This window comes from Mixia osmundae (assembly GCF_000708205.1).
Source record: "Mixia osmundae IAM 14324 unplaced genomic scaffold scaffold_3, whole genome shotgun sequence".
NCBI classification, from domain to species: Eukaryota; Fungi; Basidiomycota; class Mixiomycetes; order Mixiales; family Mixiaceae; genus Mixia; species Mixia osmundae.
The window spans coordinates 70299-97671 of NW_014575561.1; the positions used below are offsets into that span (position 1 = coordinate 70299).

General features: G+C 55.3%; 18 protein-coding genes across 18 annotated transcripts in view; 9 read left to right on the top strand and 9 right to left on the bottom strand.

Moving 5' to 3' along the window:
• L969DRAFT_616448 (uncharacterized protein) overlaps positions 1 to 994 on the top strand; it is a gene marked incomplete at its 5' end in the record, with an annotated part of 3485 nt that extends 2491 nt beyond the window's left edge. Inside the window, 3 exons of the mRNA XM_014713637.1 lie at positions 88 to 171; positions 222 to 274; positions 329 to 994. Coding sequence (XP_014569123.1) covers positions 88 to 171; positions 222 to 274; positions 329 to 710 — 519 coding nt within the window. The 3' untranslated portion in view covers positions 711 to 994. The remainder of the gene's footprint in view (positions 1 to 87; positions 172 to 221; positions 275 to 328) is intronic.
• Positions 908 to 2140, bottom strand: L969DRAFT_15836 (uncharacterized protein; the record flags this gene model as incomplete). Its single annotated transcript, XM_014713513.1, has 2 exons — positions 908 to 1866; positions 1918 to 2140. 2 exons carry the CDS (start codon positions 2138 to 2140, stop codon positions 908 to 910), a joined length of 1182 nt encoding a protein of 393 aa, XP_014568999.1.
• Positions 2141 to 2397: 257 nt separating this feature from the next.
• Positions 2398 to 4024, bottom strand: L969DRAFT_334160 (uncharacterized protein). The gene is made up of 2 exons (XM_014713638.1): positions 3662 to 4024; positions 2398 to 3613 (listed from the first exon to the last, which is right to left on the bottom strand). The coding sequence occupies exons 1-2, from the start codon at positions 3882 to 3884 to the stop codon at positions 2655 to 2657; spliced, it is 1182 nt and encodes a 393-aa protein (XP_014569124.1). The 5' UTR covers positions 3885 to 4024; the 3' UTR covers positions 2398 to 2654.
• A 350-nt stretch (positions 4025 to 4374) lies between these two features.
• On the top strand, positions 4375 to 4643 carry L969DRAFT_15838 (uncharacterized protein; the record flags this gene model as incomplete). The annotated part of the gene is made up of 3 exons (XM_014713514.1): positions 4375 to 4466; positions 4515 to 4569; positions 4614 to 4643. 3 exons carry the CDS (start codon positions 4375 to 4377, stop codon positions 4641 to 4643), a joined length of 177 nt encoding a protein of 58 aa, XP_014569000.1.
• Positions 4644 to 4811: 168 nt separating this feature from the next.
• On the top strand, positions 4812 to 6816 carry L969DRAFT_85645 (uncharacterized protein). The gene is made up of 4 exons (XM_014713639.1): positions 4812 to 5728; positions 5787 to 5973; positions 6031 to 6635; positions 6696 to 6816. Exons 1-4 carry the CDS (start codon positions 4881 to 4883, stop codon positions 6706 to 6708), a joined length of 1653 nt encoding a protein of 550 aa, XP_014569125.1. The 5' UTR covers positions 4812 to 4880; the 3' UTR covers positions 6709 to 6816.
• On the bottom strand, positions 6771 to 7640 carry L969DRAFT_93040 (uncharacterized protein; the record flags this gene model as incomplete). Its single annotated transcript, XM_014713640.1, has 4 exons — positions 6771 to 6861; positions 6918 to 7046; positions 7103 to 7142; positions 7202 to 7640. The coding sequence occupies 4 exons, from the start codon at positions 7638 to 7640 to the stop codon at positions 6771 to 6773; spliced, it is 699 nt and encodes a 232-aa protein (XP_014569126.1).
• Positions 7641 to 7702: 62 nt separating this feature from the next.
• On the top strand, positions 7703 to 9833 carry L969DRAFT_334238 (uncharacterized protein). The gene is made up of 5 exons (XM_014713641.1): positions 7703 to 8337; positions 8391 to 9110; positions 9161 to 9250; positions 9310 to 9519; positions 9575 to 9833. Exons 1-5 carry the CDS (start codon positions 7882 to 7884, stop codon positions 9605 to 9607), a joined length of 1509 nt encoding a protein of 502 aa, XP_014569127.1. The 5' UTR covers positions 7703 to 7881; the 3' UTR covers positions 9608 to 9833.
• L969DRAFT_93042 (uncharacterized protein) lies at positions 9716 to 10503 on the bottom strand (the record flags this gene model as incomplete). The annotated part of the gene is made up of 3 exons (XM_014713642.1): positions 9716 to 9849; positions 9899 to 10037; positions 10090 to 10503. The coding sequence occupies 3 exons, from the start codon at positions 10501 to 10503 to the stop codon at positions 9716 to 9718; spliced, it is 687 nt and encodes a 228-aa protein (XP_014569128.1).
• Positions 10504 to 10729: 226 nt separating this feature from the next.
• Positions 10730 to 12330, bottom strand: L969DRAFT_47089 (uncharacterized protein; the record flags this gene model as incomplete). The annotated part of the gene is made up of 6 exons (XM_014713643.1): positions 10730 to 10763; positions 10813 to 10862; positions 10901 to 11034; positions 11084 to 11253; positions 11301 to 11600; positions 11654 to 12330. The coding sequence occupies 6 exons, from the start codon at positions 12328 to 12330 to the stop codon at positions 10730 to 10732; spliced, it is 1365 nt and encodes a 454-aa protein (XP_014569129.1).
• Positions 12331 to 12724: 394 nt separating this feature from the next.
• Positions 12725 to 13341, top strand: L969DRAFT_93044 (uncharacterized protein; the record flags this gene model as incomplete). Its single annotated transcript, XM_014713644.1, has 4 exons — positions 12725 to 12747; positions 12853 to 13040; positions 13087 to 13229; positions 13279 to 13341. 4 exons carry the CDS (start codon positions 12725 to 12727, stop codon positions 13339 to 13341), a joined length of 417 nt encoding a protein of 138 aa, XP_014569130.1.
• A 167-nt stretch (positions 13342 to 13508) lies between these two features.
• Positions 13509 to 14200, bottom strand: L969DRAFT_15845 (uncharacterized protein; the record flags this gene model as incomplete). The annotated part of the gene is made up of 5 exons (XM_014713515.1): positions 13509 to 13645; positions 13692 to 13793; positions 13842 to 13916; positions 13961 to 14069; positions 14123 to 14200. The coding sequence occupies 5 exons, from the start codon at positions 14198 to 14200 to the stop codon at positions 13509 to 13511; spliced, it is 501 nt and encodes a 166-aa protein (XP_014569001.1).
• A 433-nt stretch (positions 14201 to 14633) lies between these two features.
• Positions 14634 to 17420, bottom strand: L969DRAFT_93045 (uncharacterized protein; the record flags this gene model as incomplete). Its single annotated transcript, XM_014713645.1, has 12 exons — positions 14634 to 14958; positions 15011 to 15058; positions 15108 to 15160; positions 15211 to 15509; positions 15555 to 15746; positions 15799 to 16060; positions 16169 to 16304; positions 16354 to 16596; positions 16649 to 16701; positions 16753 to 17074; positions 17126 to 17303; positions 17351 to 17420. 12 exons carry the CDS (start codon positions 17418 to 17420, stop codon positions 14634 to 14636), a joined length of 2181 nt encoding a protein of 726 aa, XP_014569131.1.
• A 301-nt stretch (positions 17421 to 17721) lies between these two features.
• L969DRAFT_46524 (uncharacterized protein) lies at positions 17722 to 19666 on the bottom strand (the record flags this gene model as incomplete). The annotated part of the gene is made up of 6 exons (XM_014713646.1): positions 17722 to 18049; positions 18102 to 18512; positions 18566 to 19004; positions 19164 to 19195; positions 19253 to 19360; positions 19467 to 19666. 6 exons carry the CDS (start codon positions 19664 to 19666, stop codon positions 17722 to 17724), a joined length of 1518 nt encoding a protein of 505 aa, XP_014569132.1.
• A 367-nt stretch (positions 19667 to 20033) lies between these two features.
• L969DRAFT_46899 (uncharacterized protein) lies at positions 20034 to 21016 on the top strand (the record flags this gene model as incomplete). Its single annotated transcript, XM_014713647.1, has 4 exons — positions 20034 to 20383; positions 20437 to 20562; positions 20623 to 20709; positions 20767 to 21016. The coding sequence occupies 4 exons, from the start codon at positions 20034 to 20036 to the stop codon at positions 21014 to 21016; spliced, it is 813 nt and encodes a 270-aa protein (XP_014569133.1).
• Positions 21017 to 21198: 182 nt separating this feature from the next.
• L969DRAFT_15849 (uncharacterized protein) lies at positions 21199 to 23199 on the top strand (the record flags this gene model as incomplete). The annotated part of the gene is made up of 3 exons (XM_014713516.1): positions 21199 to 21521; positions 21571 to 22467; positions 22605 to 23199. The coding sequence occupies 3 exons, from the start codon at positions 21199 to 21201 to the stop codon at positions 23197 to 23199; spliced, it is 1815 nt and encodes a 604-aa protein (XP_014569002.1).
• A 473-nt stretch (positions 23200 to 23672) lies between these two features.
• L969DRAFT_93048 (uncharacterized protein) lies at positions 23673 to 25618 on the top strand (the record flags this gene model as incomplete). Its single annotated transcript, XM_014713648.1, has 7 exons — positions 23673 to 24250; positions 24298 to 24374; positions 24423 to 24528; positions 24591 to 24646; positions 24693 to 24774; positions 24823 to 25242; positions 25294 to 25618. 7 exons carry the CDS (start codon positions 23673 to 23675, stop codon positions 25616 to 25618), a joined length of 1644 nt encoding a protein of 547 aa, XP_014569134.1.
• Positions 25619 to 25681: 63 nt separating this feature from the next.
• L969DRAFT_46515 (uncharacterized protein) lies at positions 25682 to 26318 on the bottom strand (the record flags this gene model as incomplete). The annotated part of the gene is made up of 3 exons (XM_014713649.1): positions 25682 to 26000; positions 26055 to 26186; positions 26233 to 26318. 3 exons carry the CDS (start codon positions 26316 to 26318, stop codon positions 25682 to 25684), a joined length of 537 nt encoding a protein of 178 aa, XP_014569135.1.
• A 116-nt stretch (positions 26319 to 26434) lies between these two features.
• Positions 26435 to 27349, top strand: L969DRAFT_93050 (uncharacterized protein; the record flags this gene model as incomplete). The annotated part of the gene is made up of 3 exons (XM_014713650.1): positions 26435 to 26521; positions 26573 to 26952; positions 27004 to 27349. 3 exons carry the CDS (start codon positions 26435 to 26437, stop codon positions 27347 to 27349), a joined length of 813 nt encoding a protein of 270 aa, XP_014569136.1.
• Positions 27350 to 27373: the final 24 nt, after the last annotated feature.

Consider the following 27373-nt stretch of genomic DNA (forward strand, 5'->3'; position numbering starts at 1 on the left):
GGCTTCAGTATGGCAGATCTCTGGGATGCCTCACCCGTCGACAAGGGCGGTATTGTGCTTGGTGGCATTGATACCAGCGTCCTCAAGTCAGAAGTGACTTACTCCCCTCATCTGCCACCCTGGATCAATGCGTTGAAACAGTCGCGCAACTACTGGGGCGTCTCTATGCAGGTCAGCTCGCTCCATTCAATGCTGGAGTACGTAGCTCAAAGCGGCTTTAGTTTCCCACGGCGGGCTCAACATCGGCCACCTCTAAGGATGCATACACGGTAATGTGAGTTTTTCTGCGCAACATCAAGACAGCAAGCTCATGCGTGATCCTCTCTAGCGACACTGGTACAACATTGACGACTCTGCGTGACGCCAACTTTCTGAAGTGGGCAGACCCGATTCCTGGTATGGCTTCAGGCAAGTTCGGCATCTATGGCTTCCCCAAATCGTCGATCCCGCTCGTTCAAGCGCTCGATTTCATCGTTGGCGGCAAGCGCTTCTCCGTGCCCAGCAAAGAGCTCATCATGTCGGATGAGTATGCAGCAGCCCAGGGTCTAGATACTAAAAGCCTGGCTTACACGCATGTCACTAATGCTGGCGGTCTCGACCTCAACATCTTTGGTGCGATCATGCTCACCAAGTTCTATGTCGTACTCGACGACGAGGAGAAGCGGATCGGCTTTGCGCTGACGGCTCATTCTCCGCCTCAATCCGCTTAGCTATTACGTCATGCGATGATATGCATTTCTTGCTGAGTATACGAGACCTTTGTAAAGGACAATAGGAAGAAAGCTAGGTGCAGCGGCATGCTGATCCAACACAACGATCGAAGCTGGGTTCCTCTGGCGTGCAACACTTTGCGCGCTCGCAGCTTCAGACAGAAGATACATTGCCTCGCCAGAGCGCTGTCACAAGTCTAACTATACTTTGTGGTCGCAAAGCCGATTCTGGGCGGATTGTTATGCTCGTCAATACAGACGTAGAGGTGAATAAGGTGATAAGCCCCAATAAGACCGCCAATATTGAGCTCATCCTGGATAACGTCGACGAGCGAATAGGCATGATCTGTGGGCCAGCCATTTGCCACTGCAAGGTAATCCGGGAAGACGAGCTGCTCAGGCTTCAGGGTGAACACCTTGCCTTCGATGGTATAGTCGATTGGATGAAGCTTGGAGACATATGCTTTGGGTACCTTGTACACATTGAGGAAGATGTCATAGACGACATGCTGACTTTTCGCCACCCAGATCTTGAAAGCAGCGGCTGGGAGCAAGGTCTTGGTAGTTCCGGTGTCTATGGCAAATAAGCTCGCCACCTTGTCACTCTTGTGAACGCCTAGTGAAGGGATCTCGAGATAGACCGAGTAATACTGTCGCTCCTTGCCGGCCTTGTTGAGATGGACGCCAGTCCTGGGCGTCCATGTGAGGCTAGATGTCATGAGAGACTTATCGCATCCACCCAGCATGAGAGAGCCGGCGTCGAGGGCAGTGCCGCCCACGAGGTCAAATGGCTTGAAGCCAAGTCCGAGAATGTAGGCATCCATGACCTTGTCTTTGACCAACTGTGGGATGAGCGAAAGAGGGCGTTCGCCCGAATGAGCAGTCGTAGGTGTCCAATCGTCTTGGGAGAGCTTTTGGGGACCGAAGGCGATCAGGCCGTTCATACCCTCGGGGTTAGCTTTGTCGGTCTTGGATGCGCCAGGCGTGCCCACAAAAGCAGCATGGACGACGAATTTTGAGCCGTCAAGACGTATGACATCGCTGTACCCGACACCACTGGCTACTGTTCCATCCGCGTAGTCCGTGCTGGCATTGAAGCCAACTTTGCGAGCGTGAGGCCCTGGTTGATAGGGCGCGATATAGGTCACGGCCGAACCTGCAGCTTGTGTCAGCAAGAAGAGACACTGGAGTCAGCTAGTCGACTGACCAGTATCGATCAAGAGGTTGTAGAATGAGGGCGCATCGCGCTCAGTACCGACTGTGATGTTGAGCGCGAAAAAGCCTTGAGCGGCCGTAGAGATGGTCGCAAAGTCGCCCCGTCGAACCGTAGCTTTATGGATTGGCACATGATGGTGATGCACGCGAAGCTTGATGGGATCTGATAGCGTCTGGCCGGCGAATGCCAGCGCAAGGAGGCCGGCGGCGTACATCTCGAGGCAAATATGGGCGTACTTTGCTCTCGATGGAGAGGAACGTATGCATGGTGATCTTAAATAGGAGGGATGCCGAGTCTCGTGATGGGTGATTGCTGCTTAGTTATCGAGCGTTGTTTGAGATAAGCATGGCGCTTGGAATGATATGCGTGGATGCAAGGTTCGTGCGCGGCCCACGTCAGCAATCTGTCCCTGGTGCGACAGTGCTGAGGAGGCGATGAAGAACGAGAGAGAATCGATGATGCTGGCAGTGAGCAGTCACTCTTGCCATACAGCATGAGATCACTGGGTATCGTCAATCTGATACGGTGTGGATGAAGAATCGCTTAACAGGCCCAGGGTGCGCGGATGCTTCTCAGACTGTTGTCATATTTTATGGGGAGGCACGGGCAAAGTGATGACAGGCGAAGCAGCGCTGTATGACATCGGAAGGGGTTCTTATTCGCAAATTGAGCGGCGCAATACTTTCTTAAGAGTCAAGGAGAGACTGCATTGACTCGACCCAAACACTCTAGCTGTACTTTGTGGTCGCAAAGCCGATTCTGGGCGGATTGTTGTGCTCGTCAATACAGACGTACAGATGAATGAGATGGTAAGCACCAATGATGCCGCCAATGTTGAGCTCATCCGGGATAATGCCGACCATGATGTAAGCGTGGTCTGTAGGCCAGGTCTGCGATTCTGCGTAGTAGTCTGGATAGACGAGATACTCGGGCTTGAGAGTGTAGGTCTTTCCTTCGATGGTATAGTCGATCGGATGGATCTTCGACACGGACGCTTTTGGCACTTTGTGAACGCCGAGTGCATCGTCAAAGACGATCACAGGGCTCTTGCGGAGCCACAATCTGTAGGCGGCTTCCGGCAGGTATGTTTGAGTGCTGCCTGTGTCGATTGCGAACAAGCTTGCCACCTTGTCAGTCTTGTGGACGCCCAGCGAGGGGATCTCGAGATAGACCGAGTAATATTGTCGCTCCTTTCCGGCTTTGTTGAGATGGACACCAGTCCTTCGTGTCCAGGTAAGGGGGCCGGTCATGACGGAAGCATCGCAACCGCCGAGCATGAGGGAGCCCACATCGAGCGCAGTTCCGCCGACGAGATCGAGCGGCCTGAATCCGAGACCGAGGATATATTCGTCAATGATTTTGTCGTGAACCATCTGAGGGATGAGCGACAGGGGACGCTCGCCCGGATGTCGACTGGTCGGCTTCCAGTCGTCTTCAGAAAGCTTCTGAGGTCCGAGTGCCACGAGACCATTGATCTCCTCGGGGTCAGCCTTGTCGGTCTTTGATGTGCCCGGTGTGCCAGCAAAGGTAGCATTGACGGCGAAACGCGAGCCATCGAGACGGATGACGTCGATATAGCCAACGCCGTCGGCCTCTGAGCCATCTGCATAGACCGTGCTGGAGTTGAATCCCGAATAGCGGACGTGAGGGCCCGGTTGGTAAGGAGAAAGATAGGTCACAGCAGAGCCTACGTGTTCCGTGAGCGCAGCGATCATGAGATGTGCAGTCGGCTTACCTGTATCGATCAATAGATTATAGAAAGAGGGTGCGCCGCGTTCGGTGCCAACGGTGACATTGAGGGCGAAAAAAGATTGCGCGGCCGTAGAGATCATTGCAAAGTCGCCACGACGAACCGGAGCTCGGTGGGCCGGCACATAGTGATGATGCACGGCAAGCTTGATGGGTTCCGAAAGCGTCTGGCCAGCGAATACAAGCGCAACAAGGCCTGCGGCGTACATCTCGAGGCAAAGTCGGGCGTTTTGAGCCGTCGATGGAGAAGACAGTGGACATGGTGATCCTCAAATAGTCGTTCGTCGGGCCTGACGATGGACGATAGGCGATAGGTGACAGCTGCTTAGCTATCGAGCGCTGTTTGCGATAAGCACGAAGCGCGGAGGAATAGGCGTCGGTAGGAGATCCGTGCGCGCGGACAAGGTCGAGAGATTGCTCGTTGTGTGACGACGAGGAAGATAACAGAAAGCCTGGCGTCGTCGAGACGGTGTCGAGTGTGAGACAAGTGTCACTGCTTCTTCGGGTCACGTGTCGCATACATGCAGTCCAGCGTGACCATGGGATGGCTGACCAGCTGTGCTTGACCTGTCAGGAGCAGTGTGTCATGTAGCGGCGTGACCTCTCTGCCGAGCCTACTTAATGCCGCTTGCCTCTTCTCTGCCCCGCCACTCCGACTCCCAAGCATCATCTCGCTCAACACACACAAGCACATCCAAGATGAGCAGCATCAAGAAGACTGTCCTCATCGCTCTGTGTCTCGTCGTCGGCCTTGCCTCTGCTTCGCCCGTCGCCCTCAGCCAGCCCGAAGCGTGCGTCCTCATCTTGGTCGATCGGACGATGTACTGACGCAGAGAGAGTGCAGTCAAGGCCGACCGGGTGACTGTCCGTGTGACATTTGCTGCTACTACGATGGTGAGTCGCTGGCTTGCGGGCGAGCATGGCTGATGTTCGCGCAGTCACTATTTGCTGCCTCTGAGGGCATCTAGGGTCGACGGAGGGGGACAGGAGAGACTGGTCTCGGAGGACAGCTGTGATTGATCGAACGAAGATGGAGTCCATGCTGATGTCATTGAGCGTGGAGAGACATGAGGATGAGTGAGAGGAGTGAGAGCAGCTCAGCGCTCGGCCTGGAAGTGCAGAGAGTCGCGCAAATCTGCATGCCGTCTGGCTCTGCGCTCGACACTAACTAACCCTTGGCTCGCAGCCTGCCTCGAGCTGTCAGGATGTCTACACCCATCCCGCGGCCGTCGAAGAAGGCCCGCAAGGCAGAGATAGCAGCAGCGCAGACTCCGCTCAAGGCAGAGCTGCAGGATGCTCCTTCCGTCCTTGTCGAGTTTGTCGACCCTCACGGCCAAGCAGTGACAGTAGACGCTAGCTCAGGCGCAGGCACGAGCACGGGAGCGATCAGGATACCGAGCAATCTCGACAGTGAAGCGCTCGCCCTCCTCGTCAACACGCTCAAGGGCGAAAAGGATGAACCGTACCCATACAGCTTCCACATCGTCCTGCCTGCTTCTGCTTCTGCTGGCCCTGATGAGCAGGAGAGGATACCGCTGGAGCAGTCGATCTATCAGACCATACTACAGTCACAAGCTGCAGTCGCCTCTGTCAAGGGCAAGCAGACCGCAAAGCGCGGCTTGTCCACTGAGGACACACTGAGAATCGTGTGCCAGCCCGAGGCACTCTTCCGTGTGCGGCCCATCAATCGCAACTCTTCCTCTCTCTCTGGTCACGGAGCGCCCATCCTCTGCGCTGCCTTTTCACCGACGGGAAAGTGGCTAGCAACAGGCTCCGGCGATTTTACAGCGAGAATATGGGATCTGAGTACAGAGACACCTCGCTTCACTCTCGGCGGACCTGCGCAGAGCACAGGCGAAGGTGCGACAACGACGACCGGACATCGCGGCTGGGTCCTCTGTGTCGAGTGGGATCCTTTGGAACGCTTTCTCGCTACAGGCTCGCATGACAATACCGTCAGGATATGGTCACCCGCGACGGGCAAGCAAGTCGGCGAGCCGCTCCGGGGACACTCCAAGTGGATCACCTCGCTCGCTTGGGAACCGCTCCATCTGTGTGTCGAAGCGATCGATAGCCGCAACAGTGCTGACAGTCGGCTCCCTATCTCACAGGTCGGGAGAAGGCGTCAGGCTTGCCTCGAGCTCAAAGGACAGTACGGTTAAGATTTGGAATGCCACAGCTGGCAGATTGGAGAACACGCTCGGAGGTCACACGGCTTCTGTCAATGTGGTCCGGTGGAGCGGCACAGGTCTCATCATCACGGCGAGCAGCGATCGCACAATCCGGCTATGGAAAGATGTCAGGATCGCATCTCATTCAGCAGAGATGACGCTGAACAGACTCTGTGCGTGATAGGGAAAGACAGTGCGCGTGCTGTCAGAGCATGCCCACTGGGTGACGACAATGGCTCTCAATACCGATTTCATTCTCAGGACGGGCCCGTTCGATCCCGTCGGACCGACGCCGGCGAACGAGACGGAAGCTCGCACGATGGCGAAAGACCGCTATGCTCGCTTTGTTGCGACAAAAGAAGAGCTCCTCATTTCCGGCTCGGACGATCATACGCTCTTCCTCTGGACGCTCTCTGAATCTGCGCCAAACCCGAAGAAACCGCTCGCTCGGTTGACGGGCCATCAGAAGCAAGTCAACCACGTCGCCTTCTCACCGGACGGCAATCAGATCGCCTCTGCTTCGTTCGACAATTCCGTCAAGCTCTGGCAGGGCGACACAGGCAAGTTTATCGCCAGTCTACGCGGTCACGTCGCGCCTGTCTATCGCGTCAGCTGGTCGGCCGATTCTCGTATGCTCATCAGTGCGAGCAAGGACTCGACGCTCAAGCTCTGGAATCTCAAGACACACAAGATCAGGGTCGATCTGCCTGGCCATACCGATGAGGTCTACTGTGTCGACTTTGTGGCCGACAAGGTCGCTTCTGGGGGTCGCGATCAGCAAGTGAAGATGTGCGTCTGGCGTTGAGATCACCATTGATGCCCTACTGATGCAGCTGCCATGGCGCACAGATGGCGGAATTAGAGCGTCCTTGTAGCAATGTTGTGTATGACAATCGTACAACAAACAGCAGAATCCGTGATGTCTCATTCTTCGTCTACCCACTGGTTCGCTAGCGGCCCAATGTACGGCAAAGTATATCGTTCGAGTATCTCTGCATCTCGGTAGGCTTTCACCCTGCAAGGGTCATCGAGCTCAGACGGGGCACGTCAGGGCAGGAAGAGGAGACGCACGCCAAGGAGGTGAGTGCGATGATGTCCAAGATGAGCAGCAAGACTTCGAAGAAAGATGACCAGGCGAGGATGAGATGGAGAAACGCGGCTGCGAATCCGAGCAAGGAGGATTGCCACGCGTGGAAGCGACTGTTCCCGGAGCCCTGAGCCGCTCGTTCTCGACCTGATGAGGAGGAGACACTCACACATAGTCGTTCTTGTGCTCTGTCATGAGGATGATCAAGCCTGTACAGCTCACCGAGAGAATTGAGCTGATAGCATGGCCCGAGCAGCGGTGAGCTGACCTGATATTGGACCTAACAGATAAGTCATTGCCGCCTCGACGTCTGTTCTCAATCCGAGCGTCGTCTCAAAGGCGTCGGGCCCAAGGGGAGCCAGGCCTGCTTCTGCCGCTCTGGCCGAGCTCGAGGAGTCTGAGAACCCAGCTCGGTGGGCCGAGCTCGCGCTACCGAAACTGGTCGGATTGATCTGGCCCACGCTGGCACCGGCCTGGTAGCTGCTGCTCGATCGAGCTTGATCTTGTGCAGATGGAGAGGAGGAAGAGGAGGCCAGCCAGGGGGATGCGCGTACTTGTGAAGCTGACGGCCCGCTCCCTTGCGTTCGGGAGGATGAAAGCGAGGCGGCGGGCAGCGTGCGATCTTGTGACTGTCCGCTGGACGACAGCGCACCCGCTGACCGTGTCGACGATGGCGGCTCTTGATAAGGCGCAAAGTTGAGCGACATCTTGCCCGTACAGGCGAGTGAGCGCTCTGGGCGGCGGTGACGGTCTTCGAACTTTGCTTTCGATCACTTCGCGAGCAATTTTGCCGGAACGACTGACGACGCTCTCTTCGACTCTGACTGGCCACGGCTGCGACTGGACTGTCCCCGCAGACGGCTCGGGTACATCTGCAGCATCTAGCGCCTTGCTGCTGGTCGTGCAGACTGCAGACACGTCGTCGTCACTCAGATCACACTCGACGAGATGTCATTGCAGGCACTCAGGCTTGCGATGTCGGGCTCACAGCGATGTCAAGTTCTGATCGCACTGCCCGGGACGAGGAGAGGGCTACGCCATCAGCAAAGGCAGCTAGCAAGTCTGGCGCTGACGAGCGCGAGGATGAGATCATCAAGCTTGACCCTGCCACAGCGCATGCGTCGTCCCTTCAGCGTCTCTGCGACGAGCCATCGACCTTCACCGGACCCGTCATCCTCCTCAAGCAGTAGCAAAGCAGATCAGCGAGCCAGAGAGAAGAAAGAAAGGGACGACCGGCCGGCAGCTGGCAAATCCCCTTTTGCCGCCTTTGTCGATGTCCTGCGAGACGAGTTACGGAAGAACCAGGACTTTCAAGATTCCGTCAGGCAGCTGCAAGGCGAAGCAGGCAAAGTGACTGATTCCGAAGCCATGAAGCGGGCGGGTGCGATATACGAACGAGCGAGGGTGTGTACACGTCTACACCTCGGCTGCGTCTGCTGATCGCAGGAGCTAAACAGTTGACGGCATCCATAAGAGAGAATCCCAAGCTGCGCGCAGCCGCAGAGAATCTCAAAGCAGCCGGTCTCTCAGTCTCTGACGCCGTAGGCACGGCACTCGACAGCTTTGAGCAGAACCCAGTGATCAGAGGCTCTCGGGCCGCACTCCGCAAAGCAGGCGAATCGGTCTACGATGCCTCTGAACCCATCCGCAAAACAGAGGCCTACAAGACCGTAGCCTCTTCCGTCGTCGAAGCGCTCGATGACGTTGGCTCCAATGTGAGATACGGTGGCTATGTCGAGAAGGAAGATCGCAGGCGGCGGAGGGAAGCCAGGCTCGCCAAGATCGGTCGCGCACCTCTGAGACCGCGAGAGAAAGTAGCAGAGAACCCAGAGGCGGGCGAGAACATCGTCCTGCACGCGACTGCTTCCACCTCAGAATCCCAATCGACCCAATCTCGACTGCCCGCCCCGGTGGCGAAATGGCTAGCCGGCCTGAAAGAGTCTTACAACGAATCCGAGAATCCCATCGTGGGCTCCATGCGTACAGTCACCTCGACGCTTGGGCGCGTCTTTGCAGAGACAGAGACCTCTCGCGTGCAGTCAAGGATGAAGGAACTCGACCCTTCCTTCCAGATGGAAGCCTTCTTGCGCGAGCTCAGAGAGTACATGGTGCCCGAGATGGTCGACGCTTACTCGTCTGCCGATCTCAAGACGCTCAAAGAATGGTGCTCAGAAGCGGTCAGCTTTCGAGCTCGGCATGCTGCACCGAAGCTGATCCACCCCATCAGACTTATAGCGTTCTGACGGCGAGCATACAGCCCTACCTTTCAAAAGGCCTTGTACCTGACTCAAGAGTTCTTGACATACGAGGCGTCGATGTAAGGCCGGGCCGTCTAGGTGTTCTACAGAGCGCTGACACGGTCCGTGATCTTGCCAGATCGCGGCAGCAAAAGTGCTAGAGAACGAGACCAATGTCTTTGTGGTCTCCTTCAGGACACAAGAGATCACAGCCTTTAGGGATCCCAAGACGGGCGAGGTGGCAGCTGGCTCGGAGGATCAGATCGATCAGTGCGGCTACGTGATGGTCATGACCCGCATAGAGGAAGAGCTAGAGAATCCCATTACTGCGGGATGGAAAGTCATTGATGTGCGTCCTCCTGTCATCTCCTCATTCGCCAGGCCTGACCATTGGGGCGGCACAGATTGCAAGACGTGCACAGAAAGCGTTCATGTGATGCGATCAATGCAAACAACCTCACTCGCTCGCTTGCTCGCCTACTCCAATTGTGCTTCATTTCAGTGCTAGAGAGCACATGGTAAGCTTGCCAGTGTAGGGCGGTTGATTAGTAGATTGTACCAGTGAGTGTCAGCTGTCCGCGAACAGCGCCCGGCACGGCATCGGAAGTATGCGTGTCTGCAAAGAAGGACGAAGGCGAGCGCTCGATGGCAGCTACGGTGAAGTTGGCCGCAGTATCAGCTGCAGACGATGTCAGCTCTCCATTTGTCTGGAACGTGGATGAGCATACTGCCGTTGCTGAGCACGCCGGTCTCGAAAGGTCCTTGCAGACAGCCGATGGATTGGCCGTAGCCGGAATCGTCCAAGACGGGGTTCGGGAATGTCAGTCGTGGTGGACCTGCAAGGCCTACTGTGCCTTGGTGAATATGCTACGTCTCTCTCAGCCCTAGTTCATGCAGATTTTACGAGATGCAGACTTACTGTGGCAGTCCGGGCAGGCGACTGGTACGTTGAGTTTGGTGCGAGGTATACCGTGATATTGTAGCAAATGACGTTCTGTCGAGCGTTGATGCCAAAGTGGAACTCGCCCGATGATCCTTCTTGACCGCCCGTATACGAGTTATTGGCGTTGACGACCATACCCGGCGTGGCATAGGCACTGTAGGTCGATGAAAAGTCAAAGATGTTTAGACCGCCGCTTGTCGGATAGTCTTTGCTGCCTTCGGACTTGTGATCGTAGTTTGCTGGTAGTGCCAGAGCGAGAGGTGCAAGAAGTGCCGCTAGCGTCATGATTGCTTGGGTATGCATCTTGTCGAGGAGCGTTGTTGAGTGATAAAGGTCAAAACGGCCGTTTAAGTAGCTTGGTGAATACGCCAAGGCATGTCGCTGCGTCATCAAGAAGGAGCGAACCGAGGGAAGAGTGCATCGCATCCAAGACTGTACGAGCTGAAGAGAGATCTGCCGGCCGAGCAGCGGTCTGGGGTCGCGGCGGTGGCGAAATGTCGATCACAATGCCAAGACACGCGACTTGGCACATTTCTTTCCAAGGACGGGTACGGCAGCCCAGATCGTATTGATGACAACAGAGCGGTGTAGCGGCTTGTTTGAGGATTGCGGTGTCTCAATTGAGATGGATATAGACCGCGTGGGCGGTCCTGCTTGGGCATTAGTGATGTCAGATTGATCATCCGCGGTCTGACGCACTCGAAGAAGATAATGAAGATGATGATCCATTCTAATCGATGGCTTGTTTTCTACAAGGATCACGTAGACCGTCAGCTAATGAGCTCACAAAGAACGGATGTCTTGCCGTTGAGAGCAACTCCATCAGGGTAGACTGCAGATTGCTCGCCCAGTCTAGCTTCTGATTGACGATATCGAGCCTCTGCTGCACGTCTAGCGAATTTGATACTGCTTCGTGATACTCTGCACAGCTCCGTCAGCAGGCTGGCGGTAGCATGTGGAGGAGACGCACCCTCGAGGGCAGGACTTGACCAGAGAAAGTCGGGCGGATCGAGCAAGTTCTCCTCGTTCAGGTTGAGCTTTTGCCGCATTCTGAGCAGGAAGCCGAAGCTCTTGACAATCTCCTTCTTCTTGATGGGCGCCTCGCTGCCTTTTGCGAGCAGGTCGGGGATATTCGAGAGACTGCAGCCTGCGTCAGGTCACTCCGAGCGCTTGCAAGGGCCGCTCACCCCTCTAGGAATTTGTCTAGCTCCGTCTCATAGTGATCGAGCTTTGTAGAGCGTGTGAGACCAGAGCTCAGAGCTAGGCGCGCTTGCAGGTCGCGTTCTGCAGTAGGCAAAGAAGCGCCAGACGATATCTGATCGGCTCTTCTGATACTTGAGCCAGTCGCAACGTCGAGTGAGTGGGGACTGCTGTCTACTTTGCTGAAAGCAGGAGGCGCAAAGCTCGTGACGACACTGGTCGGCCGCGCAGAGCTATCGAGATCAGTCTGACCAATCGTGATGGCATCGTCTCTTATGCCGGTCTCGCTGTATTTGGTCGCTTTCAGCAAAGCAGGATGTCTTTGTAGCGCAGCACTGACCTTGTCAGATCGACGATGAAGTTGACCGACTCGCTCTGGCACTCGGGATAGCGCTCCTTCTCGACCGAGCTCTCGTTCGTGCCACCTCTGATGACCTTGTCAAGGAATCCAGCAGCTGTATGCTCGCCAAGTCCCCAGGTGACATAGCTACCGTTCTCAAAGATGAAGACTTCGCCAGACTGCTCAGTCTGGGCTATCGACGGCGTATCTCGCAGCGGCCACTGGGGCAGATAGACAGCCTCTCCCATCAGATTGACCGCGTCCTTATCGTCCCCTCGCCCGAGCAAGCCAGATTCCCACAAGATGGTGCGCAAGGCATCAATATCATATTCTTCTGCAGAGGTGAACGCTATCGCCAGGCCGTCCGAGCGAGCAGACGATGAGCTCTGGGTAGCGACAGGATCTGCTTTGAGAGGATTGTTCAGGCTCTTTTTCTTCTTTGGCTTCTTGTGTGGCCGTGATCGCTGCTTGTTGAGCGCTGCAGCGACGGGAGATGCTGCTTGCGCTCTGTGAAGCTCATGGACAGGCTCGATTCGAGGAGGCAGACTGTCGCTCTTTGGCGTCGTCGCAGAAGTTGAGGACAAGTATCGATGACGTGACTGACAGGCGAGTCTGTGCATAGACTGACTGATACTCGGTACTGTCATACATACCTGTCTTGCAAGCCTCTGCGCCATGATGCCTCACGTCGATATCGTTCGGTCAGAGCGTGCGTACGTGGTCAGCGCGTGTGGCGGCTTGATATGGACGTCGTCAGTTGGCAGCTAATTCATCTGATGCTCCTCACACATCGATGGCGTTCCTCTCAAGCCCTCTATGAGGCTTCCTCCCTTCTCGACACTTCTTGTCACAGATCAGACTCGCTCAGGAGCTCCGTTGTTGAGGTTCGAGTTCCCCTGCATGACGTTGTCAGGTCTCCTCAGTCACTTGTTTGCGCCAAACCTCTCATCAACGTTCTTTGTCGTGGAGAGCGACGGCAAACATCATCAGCTATGAAGTCTGCTCTTGCAAGCCTCATCGTATTGGCAGCATCGCTGTCGCAAGCTGCTGTCGTGCCTCACGTCGCTGGCAATGAGCTCGTCGAGCGAGGACTCGTCAACCCAAACCTGCAACACTGTATCTACAAGATTGAGCTCGGCGAGTGATGCATGCTTAGCGGATCACATTTCCTGACCGTATCATACCTCAGGCCCAAACAGTCTCGACTGGATCGGCGGCTGGAAGCAACAGTGGTCGCTTCCAAAGACCACTTACGTCTTTAGCGAGGTGGACCCCCTGTCTGACGACACACATCAACATGGCACAGGTCTGTTGTGGACCAATGAACGCTACGTGGATTCATCGGATCCCAACAACATCAAGATCGGCCGCATGATCGAGTACCGCAGTACGCTTCCAGTCCGTTATGTCTCATCGCATCTGAAGCCCAGCAGTGTCGGGTCAGATCCATGATCAGTACAATTACGACATCAACATTCAGCTCTTTGTCGACTATTACGGCAATGTGATCGATGCGTACATGCCTCATGCGGTCATCGGTGAAACCCATTTCATCTTGCCCAACGTTCCTGTTCCTGTGAGCATCGTAGGTCAGCATAAGAGGACCGGCTGACGATCCTGGTCAGGCTGACAAATGGGGCCTTGCCTGCGACGGCGTGCCTATCCAGAAGCATCCTCAGCCATACTGAGCGCTGAGCGAGTTGTATAGCGCAAACGCAATCTATTTCCTGCTCGGCAATCACTCCATTGCTCAGTGCGATCATGTCGGCGGCTGCCATCGCGCACAACTCCATCTTACAAGCTTGAGCGAAGCAAGCCATTGCTTGGAGCAGTGTCAAATCATTCTCGCAAGGTTCTAAGAAGAACGCAGACTTCCAGGGCGCGAGCCACCGATCGCCGTGTCTGACTCGTCGGCGCCCTCGGCCGCCTTTGGACGCAGTGTCTCCATTGCGTCGCATTCGCCCGGCACGATGGGCGTGCAAACAAAGTCCACTAAGTCCGCATGAGCATCCATCACGATGCCAATGGGTCAGCTGACCTGTGTCTTGGAGAATCCAACTGCCGCACAGATCCGGTGTCGCGGCTTGCTGGTGGCGATAACAGCGCGATGATAGCCTTCTCCGCTCAAGCCGATATTGTCCTGCATTCATATTCAGCGCAGATCCATCCATACGCACACATGGCGCACGAATGGGCGCAAATGCGAGCACAAAGTCAAAGCAAGAAGTCGTGCGACAGCAAGCGTTGAAAGTCTCGGCTAGACCTGCGCGTCAGCGAGAAGCCAGACAGGTCAAACGGTAAGCTGACAAGAGGTCAGGCCGTCAAAGCAGATCGAGCCTTGATAGTCAATCACGTCCGGTGTCACTGCTATGCGTCGGAGTTTGCAAACGGGAGAAGCATAGCGATCGTATGAGTACTGTTTTCTTCTTCGGCATGAGTGTGACAGAGACGCAAGTGCTAGCGACGCACGCAGTCGACATCGCCTACCATCATGCCGTCTGGCTTGATCCAGATCTTCACTGTCGCCGGATTGACAAGAGTGACCATGTTGACAGAAGCTGTGCCGTCTGCTTGCTCAAGCTTGCAGCTCGCCGCGCACGGCAGGAACTCGATGAAATACGTGCGTTCCCTCACAGCAAGACACCCAAGTGCGATACTCAGCGAGAGAAGCACGAGCAAGCCCATCATTGGAGTAACAAGATGCAACAGTCTGTAAGAAAGCCAGAAGTGCAGGTGAAACTATGGCGCGCTGGTGGCGACATGCGTACGTCCTCACTCTGGCTCTTCTCTTCAGCGCTAAGAGCATAACATCGCTCGTTGAGGCTCTCAGGGACAACATGGAACCATCCAGTGCGTAGCGCTGCTCACGTTGCACAAAGCGGGCGCTTGGGCAAGGTGCAGCAATCGATCATCTCACCATCGAACAAGCGAGCACAACAGCAGCCTCTAACTACGAAACCATTTGCCACAGAAGCGCGCCTCACAGAGGTGATGCAGCGGTTCTTGCGAAACCGATACGCTTCGCGTCAGCATCGAGCACGACGTAGAAGCTCGTCAGAGACAGAGCGCCAAAGACGTTGCCAGCTTGAGTTGCAAGCGAAGGCTGGATGTTAGTCCAGGCGAGCTTGGTGTCGAGACCTTGCGTCTTAGCGACTTCGTCACTGAGCACGAGCGAGCTGCCTGGCATCGAGAACTTGCGCCCGGAGATGAAGAAATCTAGGTCTGGAATGAGGGGAACGGAGGACTTGGGCATGCTCAGGAAGCCATAATCCGTTTGCGCCAAGCCCTTGATTGGCTCTGCCCACCTGTCAAATCGGTTCAGATTCCATGCAAGCAGTTATCGTATGGGTCACTTGCTTGGAAAAGTAGGGATCCTTCAGATAGGTGAGTGTACTGCCGGTATCACTGCGCATCTGAATGAGCCTACATTGTGAGCATGGGGACGAGCACGAACATGATGGTGTAGACATCAGCTTTCTTGTCTGCTGTGAGTCCAATCGACGGAATCTATCGCGCCCGCGATAAGCTTCCTGATGTCAACGATGGGTACATCTGACCGTCATTGCAACGGCCCAAAATTCTCGCGGGCGGCCGTGAATGTTGATGTACGCGGGTAAGCGAGGCGAGTAGACAATGTCCGATCTGAGCTTGCTATGATCAATGCCACCGATGTATAGACCGTGTCTGTCGGCTGGCAAAGCGTCATTCAAGTCGTCGACTGTGAAGCCAAGACCGATGATGTTGCGTTTGACAATGCCGCTAGCCTTTAGCTGGGCAGCAAAGCCCAGGAATTGTCCAGGCTTGCCACCGCCGTCGAGCAAAGCGTCGTCGACCAATCCTTGGGGACCGAGACCGACTGAGCGCTTGATCAGTCACATCGAGCCTGATCTCCAATACGCACTTATTCCGCCTTGGCTTGTCGGATCAGGCTTAGCATTCTTTGATCCTTTGATACCGCCGAAGCCGAGGTTGAATGCGAGGTCACCGACGGCAACTTGATCGCGGTACATGATTGCTTCTACGGCAGTACCGTCCGAAAAGGCCTCGGCAAGAACAACTTTGCTTGCAACGGCGGAGCGATCCGGCGTGTAAGCTGCGTATACGGGTCAACATCGGTCATCCTTTGTTTTCACATGACGACTGACGGTTGACGTATATCGGCCCACTGCCTGAATCGAGCATAACATTCTCATAGGTGACCGGATGGGTTGTACCGATCGTCAAATTGGTATAGAAGCTGCTTGCCATGAAGCTCTTGGTCGGTACAAAGGCTCCACCGTGAGACTGAAGGCGGTGGCGATGGTGAACGCGAAGCTTGAGAACCGATGCATCTGCAACGTAAGCGGCAGCAATGATGATCTGTAGGGCGATCAGCATCTTGCTGTCCTTTCTTCGCAAACGAGTGAGCTGAAAGTCTAGAGCGATTGGGAGGTAGCGAAGAGGTCAGACAGGTCGTGTTGTGATCGATGGGCAGATAAGACAGCTGTTGCATTACATAGCGACAATTTAGGCAACATGCGGCGTATGAGTCGTCTTGCCGAATCCGATACGTGGTGGCGAGGTCTGTGCGTCGAGCGCAACGTATAGGCGAGCCAGCGAGTAGGCACCCAAAACATTGAACTGCGCAGGCTGGGGCGTAGCGGCGACATAGCTGCTTTCGCGTTAGCAATGATAACGTGCCAATGATGACGGTACTGCACCTCCAGGCCGTCGACATGTCATATCCGTATCTGCGGAGATACGAATCTGGGAAAAGCAGGTACTTGCCAGGAATTGTGAAGGGTACGCCCTCGATGACGATATCCAGGTCTGGAATCGTGTGGATCGAAGATCTGGGCACCTTGACGAGCTGCTCGGCGGGGCTTAGCGTTGCGCCTTCGATCTTGCTGAACCATCGTTTGAAATATTTTGGCTGCAGGAGCGTTATCGTTGCACCCGTATCGCTGTCGACCGACGTACCAATCAGCACGGAAGGTGTCCTCGGGCGTAGCTTACATAAAGCTGTACGAAGCGGTCGCGTCCTTCTTATATATCCCGAGCGAAGGTATCTATATGTTCGTCAGACAATAGCTCCTCCGGATGTGTTTCTACAGACTTGCCTCCATAGCGAAAGACCAATACTGCGCAGAGAAACCGACAGCGGTGAAGATGGGTGGAAGTCGAGAAGTCCACGTCATCTCTGACTTGAGGACACTCTTATCGATGCCGCCGAGAGTGAGAGCTCCCTTGTTGAGACCATCGAGCCCTTGAAGATCAGCCGGCACAAACCCAAGTCCAATGATATTGGCATCGATCAGCTTGTCGGCTGTGAGTTGGGTCATCAGCGTCTTGACTTCTCCTGGCTTCGCGCCACCCGATCCAAAGACCGCGTCGGCCAACTCTTGAGGCGCGAAGCCTACGTAGCCGTTCGTAGACTCGGGACTACCTAAGCTCAGCTCGCGCCAATTGAAATATCAGAGAGTGATGACCCACCCAGGACCGTATGGATTTGAAGGATATGTGACGCCACCGAAATCCATTTTGAGCTTGATGCCGGTTCCACCGAGGCTGATGGTGTCGCGGAAGACGTTGCCAGAGGCTGTCTCGCCAGATCCGAAAGTTTCGTTGAAGACGACGGGCGTCTTGACCGCAGTAGGCGTTGGCACGTAGGCTGTTCTGCGTTCGTCAGCTATCCGCATCGTTGCTGCAACGACGCACGATTGAAGAACGTCACGGCCGAACCGGTATCGACAAAGAGATTTGAGTACGACAGGGCACTGTCAGACATATTGACGTAGAACGACGAAGGGAGGAGCCGTCGATTAGGAAATTTGGTCAACAAGCTGTCGGCAAACCCATCGACTTCTGGCTTTTGGTGGAGCGGAAGCGTGATAATGCCGCCAAGCGCAATTTGCGTGAGGCATGCGATGCTGATGACTTGGTTGAACATGTCTTCCTGTAGTCTGTGGACGAGCGTTGCTGGCGAGGTCAGCAGAGTCCTCAGATAGGATCGTCTCAGCCCGCATCATTGCAGCAGATAAGCGCAATGCATTGCTACGACGACCGACAGACGGACGGGTTGCGAGCGACTACGCCGGCGAGAAGCTGGTCTTTGCAACGCCAATCGTTTCGTTGTCTGCATCGAGCACGACCGCGAAACGTTCGTGATGATAAACGCCGAAAATGCCACCTTTACCCTCGTCACCTTTGGTCACGAAGCTGTAGGCATTCTTCTTGATATCGAAACCTAGGCTGGCTGCATAATCGTCGGGGAGAAGAAGACTTGCGCCGGGCATTGCAAACGTAACGCCTTCGATACGGAAGTCAAGCGAAGGGATATGCTCGATTGAACTTCTTGGGAATCCGACAGCCTCGACCTGTGCATCCATAAACGCCCCAGGGATCTGAGAGAACCACCTGATGACGGCACTGGTGAGAAGGATCTGCGTGCAAATAGATGGAAGCGTACTTGTCAAAGTACGGTTTGGGGATAGCAGAAAAGGTTGTACCGGAATCGAATAACGTGTACGCAGCTTTGGAATCCGTTTTGAGCAATCCGATCGAGGGAAACTCTACTAAAGCGCTCCAGTAGAGGCGCGGTTTGCCTTGAGGATTGAGGATAGCTGGCAGACGGGGCGTATAGACGGGAGGCGATTGGAGCAAGCTTGCGTTGATCCCACCAAGGGTCATGGCTTGTGAGTCGACTGCGTGGCTTGCGGTCGTGTCGACTGGCTTGAAGGTCAGACAGAGCACGTTTCTTTCGATAGCACCGGCGGCAACGAGCTCCTCCATCAAGACGCGATATCTGGTAGGCTTGTCGAAGTACTGTCGAGCGAGGAACTCTGGGCCAAACCCGATGATGCCATTGGCTTGAGCAGAGCTAAGTGGATTGCTTCAGTAGTCATCGAGATTCGACGTGGAAGAAAAGCGCACTCTGGCCGGGAACCAGTGAGAACGCTTCCGATTGTGGTATTGAGTCTAAGCTTGCCAAGACCAACGGTGTCGCGAACCATAAAGGCATCAACACTCGAGCCATCACCGAATTTCTCTTTAAAGTGTTCTGTCGTATTGATTCCGGAGTGGCTGAGAACGAAGTTTTGGACCCAGCTGATGGAAGAGCCAGTGTCGATGATGACGTTTGGATATAAAATGCCGCCGACGGTGATGTTGGTGTAGAAGGCCGTGTGACCGATTTCCGAGATTGGCAGGTTGCGATGGTGACGACGGGCTAAGGCGTCCTTCTGCACGGGCAGACGATGGACTGGTAGCGTTATCACTGCCGATGCTACAGTAGCAAGCGAGAAGAGCACCATACTGTCGAGCATCTTATCTTTGCAAAGTGGTTGACTTGCGGATGCGGTGCGAGGAGAAGCTAGCGATACGATTGCGTAGGCACGAAACGTGACGTTCGAACATTTCCACTGGCGATTCAGCGGGGTCAGTGCTCGCGTATGAGCGCTCATGCGGTCCAGAGCTCGTCTGGATCGATCCAGTCACACTGTCGGGTACTGTTCAGGTAGCCAAACGATACATCGTCGCATGCATAGGCGCAGGACTGCTTGACTATGCTTTGCCGCGTCAACGCGACCGGGGCGGATTGGAGGAGCTGTACAGACGCACAGTAGATTGGAAAGGCGGCCGCGCAATGGGATGGTACTTCGTAGCCATGCAGATTCGAGCCATCGCAGGTCAAAGAGGCGGAAGTGGACTCTATCTCCGCTGTGTTGTCTGCGACACACGGTGAGAGAGCTTCTGGCGGGTGCAGGCAGTCATGCCTCGTCCGACCAAAGCCTTAGTGTGAATGCTAAGCTCGAGCCTGCAACACGAAGCGTACAATGCTCGATCGGGATACGAGGGTTCTTGAGCGATAATGGAAAGTGGCTGACTCAGGACGATCTGCGCTGCTTGCCAGTTGCTGACGTCTGTGCCTCGTACGGGGCGGCAACGACCGAAAGCATCGACCTCTTCCTGGCCGGTCGCGGTGAGAAACGACTGTTTGACGTGAGCGACGCGAACGGCAGGCAACGCTCCCATCCGGCACGCACACATCTGACGGGAGGCTCGAAAGCAGGATTGATGGATATGCGTGCTCTCAGTGACGTCAGACGAGCGCTCAGGTTGGGAATGTAGTGGTGCTCCTGGTAAGCCGTTCTCGAACAGTACGCTTCGCAGTATCGAGCTTCGATACAATATGCAGACCAGCGGGAGGAAGGATGTGCGCTGACGATACACGCAACGCAGATGGAGAGTGCGACCCGGAGAGGCGAGAGCATGAGACGAGCGGGAGTGTCCTTCACAGTGCACGACGCGCGAGTGAGCTTTGAGTCAGACTCGGTGAAATCCGTGAGAGAAAAGTAAGCCTCACCCGCCAAGTTGACAGGGAAAGCCCGAACCAGCAAAGATGTCGACGACGATCTCAAAGCGCCGCAAGTTTGTGGCCGATGGTGTCTTCTACGCCGAGCTATCCGAATTCTTCACTCGCGAGCTCTCATCGGAAGGCTACTCTGGCTGTGAGGTCCGAGTGACACGAGCGAGAACAGAGATCATCATCCGTGCCACTCACACGCAAGAAGTGCTCGGCGAGAAGGGCAGAAGGATCAGAGAACTCACGAGCCTCGTCCAGAAGCGATTCAAGTTTGGCGAGGGATCGGTCGAGCTCTACGCGGAGAAAGTACAGAACCGTGGCCTGTCTGCGATCGCCCAGTGTGAATCTCTTCGCTACAAGCTCCTCGGTGGTCTCGCCGTTCGTAGGTCAGTCGACTGCTCGATGTGACCGCCAGCATACTCACACGCAGGTCCCACAGAGCTTGCTATGGTGTCCTGCGATTCATCATGGAATCTGGCGCAAAGGGTTGCGAGGTCGTCGTGTCCGGCAAATTGCGTGCTGCCCGTGCAAAGTCGATGAAGTTCACCGATGGCTTCATGATCCAGTGAGTCACCTGACGGACGCTGAGCCTCTTGTCTGTATGCTAAGAGAACGCATCTCGCAGCTCCGGTCAACCCGCAAAGGACTTTATTGATCAGGCTGTCCGTCACGTCCTTCTCCGTCAAGGCGTGCTCGGAATCAAGGTCAAGATGTACGACTTTGCTTGGACCCGGATGAGCACACGCTGACATGCCATGTTCGTCTGCAGCATGAAAGGATGGGATCCTGAAGGCCGCACCGGCCCATCCAAGCCTTTGCCCGATTCAGTGACGATCATGGACGCCAAGGAGGAAGCGCCCGTCGGACCACCCTCGTCTGTGGGACGTGGCATCACTGCCGATCTTCAGCTACCTCAGCATGCTACCCAAGTTGGACCTCCCGGCAATGCCACAGAGACCCAGCTCAGCATGCCTGCCGGAGCCGGCCAGGACGGCGCTGCTCCTGCTACGGTCTACTAGACCCATCGTGCGCGCAATCCCTGTAGCATTGCATCTGCGCTCGCGCCCTCTTTACAGCTACATCGCCTGACGCGCGAGCTCGCTCGATCGAGCCCGCCTTTGTGTCCGCTCAGGCCTTGCTCGATCACTGACCTTCCTCCTTCTCTCGCTCTATCTGCAGAGCTCTCTACATGTTGCCACTAATGTCAAGCGAGAGAATCACATGGCGACTGTACCAGCTCGTCGTCGCCACACTATCGCTGCTCTTCGTTCATACACTCGTGCAATCATGGGATGACACGACACTCAGGTTCCGTCACAAGCTCATCAGCTATGCGCCCGTGCGCAATGCGCCCATGCTGCTGCATCACTTCAATGCCAATACGACGCACAGCACGCTATCGAGCGCGCTACGAAGCGATAGGGACTATGTCTATTTCCCTCAGTCTGGCGGGCACAGCAACCAATTCTTCACTCAAATGCGTGCACTCTATATCGGTCATCTCCTCAACCGTACCGTCATCGTGTATGTCGTGCAGTCCACGCTGGATGAATCGAACTCACACGACAGGCAGACCGCCGTTTGTGCGAGATCTGACTCATTCTGCAGCATCGTCGCCCGAATTCACCGACTTCAGCGCTATTTACACTCTACCGTTTGCGCCATCGATTGGCTTTGACCAGGCGAGGGTACACAGTATGGCAAACGCTCGTGAGAGCATGTCTTGCTGGACTCGCGCAGAGCAAACGCTTCGCTCTTCCCACTGCTTCGATCTTCATGCTTTTGCAATGCCTGCATGGGGAAGGGGATCGTACGAATCGCTTGCATTGCTCAACCAGAACCCGAAAGATCTCGTACTGCACCTAGATCGCCTGAACGCAAGCTCAGGTACGGCCCGACCGAATGCGAAACTGCTCTGTGTACTTGACGGCTTTGCATTCCATTCGGCTGCTCTGATCCAGAGCGAGCATCGATACATTGCACCTGAAGAGCTACACGAGCGCGATCCTGCGTGGCTCGACATTGGACAACATCTCGCCTTTACAGCAATGGTCAGATTGGAAGCTGCTCAAGTCGTCCGAGACGCGTTCGGAAGCTGGCACGCTCGCTATGTGGCGATCCACATCAGACGGGGCGATTTCTGTAGGTACGGCAGGGTGAATTGCTCGCAAAGTCATGCAGATTTCCTCACGCCATTTCAGCGCGCTGTAGCTCGACTGCAAGTACGAGGCTGCGTCGAGACGCGCAGTCTGCCAAAGGTCCTCGTTGGCACAGACGAGAGCGATCCCGGGTTCCTCGACGCGATTGAAGCGCTCGGCTGGACGCCTCTGTCCCTCGTCAAAGCCCACAGAGAGCACGACAAGCTAGACAGGGGCATCTTGACTGCTGCCATCTTTGCCCGCGCTCATGCCTTTGTGGGAACATCGCAAAGCACCATGTCTGCGCTCGCGCAACGAAGAGTAGGCGCTTCGTGCGCTCATCTAGTGTAACACGATCGCGATGCATAGATTGGAGTCCTGAGCGAGATAGGTGTGAACGCTTTGGCCCTCTGTCTCACGATCTCTTGCAAGCGACGAGATTGCGCTCACTCCGAAACTCTGCAGACAGCCGAAGCAACATGATGGCGAGGATGTCCAAGATGGTCAGGATGCTCAATGACAGTCTCGAGGCTTGGTTCTGCATCGTCGCCGTGCCCGCTTGGCTCTACTTGTTCATGACATTGTCGCCCTCTGACGGCGGTGCGATCAGTCGTGAGGAGGAAGCGATCCGTACGCTCTCCATCTTCCAGATCGGTGTCGCCGTGATGGTCTTCATCAACGTCGTATCAGTCTCGAAAGCATACATGCGACAGCCGAAGCGACTCATCCTTGCTCTCGATGAAGGAAACCTCGAACGGGGCGAGAAGCCGTCGCCTGAGCCTCACTTCGAGGAGGAGGAAGAGCAAGTCAGCAGAACTGAGCTCGGTCTGGAAGGCGTAGCCATCGGCTGTCTCGTCACTGCAGTATTCACACATCAGGTTCTGTATCTCATCGGTGTCTTCCTCTCGCTTGATGTTCTCGTCGGACTGCGACTTGGCGACATGGCGTTACAATCCAGTGCAAGTCATTCGCTTTGGAGCCCGACGGTGCCCATCTTGGACGATGTGCCTGTCCGCATGCCGAACGAGCCTCAGACTTGCACGTTGGCTCGTTTGCTGCACTGATGTGATGCATGCTCATGCCTTTCGAAACGTTGCACAGAGCTAAACAAAGGCTACCGCTTCCATGGGAGCGGCACGATCGCATGTAGTTGCGCTTGTGTATTGCAGATGTAGATCGATTGGCAAGCTGTGTTGGACCAGCCTCCACTCGTACATATTCTCAGCAACTCATGCATGTACATTCATGCGCATCTCTTCCTTTTGACAGCAGTGACCGCAAGACCGGGACTGTCTCAGCGCGAAGGAGCTTAATTCATGATGATCAACTGCCCTGTGATCGACTCCGGTCAGCCTGGCTTGGCGCCTCTCTATTTAGATCAAATCACGCGCCCGTTCAGCCATTCTCGGTTTCGAACGTCGATAGAAGGCTCATCGCTGGGGCTTTCCAGTTGTCTGGGACACACAGGGCGCCCGGGAACACCGTTCTCCGGAATCGCCTATTGTGCATTCGCGCACAGTAGCGTGTGAGAGTGTGCATGTCTGCACTTAAAGCGAGCTATCGGGAGAATTCGTCTGACAGCTCCACCTCTCGACAGAGAATGTCGGTGACACGAGACACGATCAGCAGCAATGGCTACACATTACTGCCCTCGCCCAACACGAGCGAGAAGAGCTCGACCAGCTTTAGGAGGTCATCGACAGTGCTGTCGAGATGGATACAAACAGTCTGCAAGCGATGGGTCATCTTAGCATGTGCGACATGCAGCTTGCTCATCATACTCGTTTTTGCGAGTAAGGGCCCTGTACGCGACAATCTGCCAGCTTGGCTCAAGACTCCTCCCAACTCAGATGAAGGGATATTCTCCATCTTGCCCATCTCTGCGAGCAGGACACCACCTAGCTGGCCGGAGAAGCATAGACCGGCATCGTCACATAGACAGGGCGAAGCACCAGATGACATGTCAATCGCCCTCGCCAATGCTGTCTTCCCGCTCCCCATCTTCGAGAACTATGTGGAGATACCCTATCATACCGAACGACGCAAAGTCCTCACCGAGCTCATCCACTGCCATCTGCACAACATCTGTACAGCCGCACAGAAGAGCGTTGTCTTGTAGATCAGCACCCAGACGTACGGGAATCAGGCTGACGAGTCTGCAGAATCGGCGCTGGGAGATTCTTGTGGGCTTTCGACGACACGTTCGACAAACCCGCCAGTTTCGCAAATGGCGAAGCGAGTCAGTCGATGTCGCCTGGCAGCCTGACTTGACCTGACGTGACTGCAGTTCTCGGGAAATCCTTCATATGGGGTCTAGAGCAGCTCGAAGTGCCTTATATCTTTGTCGAGATGGGGGCCGATGGCTCAGCAGGAATGCTACAAAGCCTTGCTAGGTCAGACAATCGCTGTGTAGAGACCGCTGTAGCTTCACTCAGCTTTGCGCACTGTTTGACAGGATACACGCCATACTGACAACGTCTGTAAGAGCAGTCGTACTAGATTATCTTTCAGGCAAGTCTAGCAACAACGCCTCTGAGACATGCTGACGGGAGCGCAGAACCCGAATGTCTGGCGATGGAGCGATGCGTCGAGAGCAAAACGTTTGCTTCTGGTATTCCGCCCTGGAAGATCTTTGTCTGGTGCGTGCCTCGCCGGATCGACGTGCGCAATGCCGATTGTGCATGCAGGGATGGACTCGGCGGTCTGATGGAGTACGAGAAAGAATACAGGTGGCCGTGGCATCTCGTCGGCCAACCCATGGGTGTCAATTCTACTTATCTCGGCGTCACTGTCGAACCCGACTGCAAGGGACTATCCTTCACGCCCATGCAGCAACGGAAGAACACTGCTTTCATCTTCGGCAAAGAACGACATTACTTTTCGTCGCAACGGGCTGCATGGAACGAGACAGATTACAATGCGCTAGAGAAGGAGACAGGATTGGTTCTCACGGTCGGAACCCAGCCTGTCACCGAGTGGGATGACACACCGCTGCCAAAAGTATTGAGCAACCTGGGCACATTCTCCAGGACGGAATTTATCGAGACTCTGGGGAGTGCAAGAGTTGTCATCGGTCAAGGCAATCCGACTGAGTCTCCGACGCCTTTGTAAGTCTTGTCCACACGGCTCTGTGCGATCACTCACGGCTTATTTCGTAGCGAGGCGATGTGTATGGGTACGCCGGTGGTCATGCCATATGTGCCCGTGGGAGTGCCAGAGGATTTCGAATTCGATGGCAAGCGAGAGCATTTCTGGGCGCAGCACAGTCAACTCATGATCGAGAAACCGCCCCACGTTTACAATGTGCGTGCGCACGATGCCCATGCACTCATCAAAGCAGTCAAGGACGCCCTTGCCAGACCGCCAAAAGGGCCTTACATTCCGCCTGCGCTGACGGGAAATGCCTACGTCGAGCGCGTACGCGAGTTCTTAGACACGGATTGGCATGCACTGCATAGCATTGCCATGCGCACGCTCGCTTGAGCTCTGTAGACGAACAACTTTGTAGTCTTGTTGCTTGTATACGTTATCATGCAGGGATGTATGCTATATCGCGCGAGTCGCTGCGCCTGCTTGTTGTGAGCGTGTGCCGACTATGCGGGTGGCTTTGACGGCTTGTTCGACTGCTGCAAGACCCCAGTCGAGACCATGGTTGTGGCCTCCTGGCGTGAGACCGGCCCTCGCTTGAGCTTGCTCCTCGGTCAGGCAGGTGAGCACGCCAAAGATGACGGGTATGCGCGCGTCGAGCTGGACCCGCATGAGTGCCTGCGTCGTCGCTTCTGCGATATACTCGAAATGCATAGTCGAGCCTTTGATGAGGACTCCGATGGCGATAGCCACGTCGTACCTTCCCGTGGACAACGCTCTGGGATCTGTCTGTTTGAGATTTGACATGATGATCAAGAGCCTATTGACTGACATTTGTACGGTCGACGGCAGCTCAAAGCTTCCGCTGACGCTCATGATGGCTGTCTTGCTCTCTTTGACGCCCTGGCTAGCAAGTGACTTGACGGCTCCTTGCACGAGCGGCTCGATGACGGTCCAATTCCATCTGTGGATCTGTCAGTGCAAGCAGGCCACGATGACTCTGTACAGACCTGGCGTGGACGATGAGGACGCGAAGATCGCTGCCATCGAACTGCTCCGTCGAGGCTGTTAGGCCCTTGATCGTCGCATCTGCCATCCTTGTCCCTTTCGCCAGACCGGCACAGTCGCGTAGACCAGTCGACCCGCTCGACTCGACCTGTTGCCTTGCCGTGCTATCGACTCATCCGTGCGGTTTCCGACGACGACGAGCTCATGACCGGACGGGCACGGGGCTCAGATGCCGGCGCGCCGTCTCAGTTTAGGCTTCAAGGCTGGGATCCGCTCCTGATCATCTCGCAGGTGGACCAAGCACGCTCGCGTTAAAACACAATGCTGAGGCTATGAGAGCAGATCGTATCATTGCAGGCAGTACACTACCTTGTACTAGCGCTACTGATTCCTCCTCTGCTATGGATGTTCGCCGATCCACTCTCGCTCTCGCTAGAAGGCGGCGCGTCCAACGTCGCAATGGTGATGGATTGGCGAGAAATGGTGGGCAGAGCGACGATAGAGGAAGACATTGGCGCTCTCACTCGCTTGCCGTCTTCTCTCGGTCGTCACGCTCCTTCGACGCATAGCCACTGGCGCGTCAGCAATGCCACGAGAGAGTCAGAGACCGAAGTGGCCAATCATATCATCGCCAAAGTCGCGGATGAGGTTGGCAGCTTTGCCGCCGATCCTCTACGAGGCTACGTACTTGGACTCGCGTGGATCGCTGCTTCATCTCTCGAGTAAGCTCTCGCACGCTAGCGCGCAGCAATGCTCAGACTAGACGCGCGCAGTGTTCTGTTCCTATTTCATTTTGTTCGCAGGCCGACTCACATTCTCGACTTCTCACTGACGCTGCTCTTCAATCATGTCATCTTGACGACCTACTATGCTTCCTCGTTCCCAACGTCCATCTTCTTCTGGCTCGTTTGCGCTGTAGCAGTCACGATCCAGATCGTCTGGGCCGAACAGCTCTGCATCCGCCGGGAGATGCGTGACGGACTCGGACTGAGCTGGAAGAACGACCAACGTGACGAAGGCGGCATGGGCGGAAATGCTGTCCGGACAAGAGATACGCTCGAGCTCAAGACGGTCAACGGCTCCAAGTATGCTCAAGTGGCGTCAGACGAAGACAGATAGTGCGCGCGTGCTTGCAAAGCAGAC

What these genes read in the sequence shown, in the direction of transcription:
- L969DRAFT_334238 (XM_014713641.1), top strand. Translation starts at nt 7,882, where the DNA reads ATGTCATTGCAGGCACTCAGGCTTGCGATGTCGGGCTCACAGCGATGT. An exon ending in TTGACATACGAGGCGTCGAT is followed by an intron (nt 9,251 to 9,309) that starts GTAAGGCCGGGC and finishes TGATCTTGCCAG; the next exon opens with ATCGCGGCAGCAAAAGTGCT. An exon ending in CGGGATGGAAAGTCATTGAT is followed by an intron (nt 9,520 to 9,574) that starts GTGCGTCCTCCT and finishes GGGGCGGCACAG; the next exon opens with ATTGCAAGACGTGCACAGAA.
- L969DRAFT_85645 (XM_014713639.1), top strand. Translation starts at nt 4,881, where the DNA reads ATGTCTACACCCATCCCGCGGCCGTCGAAGAAGGCCCGCAAGGCAGAG. An exon ending in GCTTGGGAACCGCTCCATCT is followed by an intron (nt 5,729 to 5,786) that starts GTGTGTCGAAGC and finishes CCTATCTCACAG; the next exon opens with GTCGGGAGAAGGCGTCAGGC. An exon ending in CAATCCGGCTATGGAAAGAT is followed by an intron (nt 5,974 to 6,030) that starts GTCAGGATCGCA and finishes TGTGCGTGATAG; the next exon opens with GGAAAGACAGTGCGCGTGCT.
- L969DRAFT_334160 (XM_014713638.1), bottom strand. Translation starts at nt 3,884, where the DNA reads ATGTACGCCGCAGGCCTTGTTGCGCTTGTATTCGCTGGCCAGACGCTT. An exon ending in TAATCTATTGATCGATACAG is followed by an intron (nt 3,614 to 3,661) that starts GTAAGCCGACTG and finishes CGGAACACGTAG; the next exon opens with GCTCTGCTGTGACCTATCTT.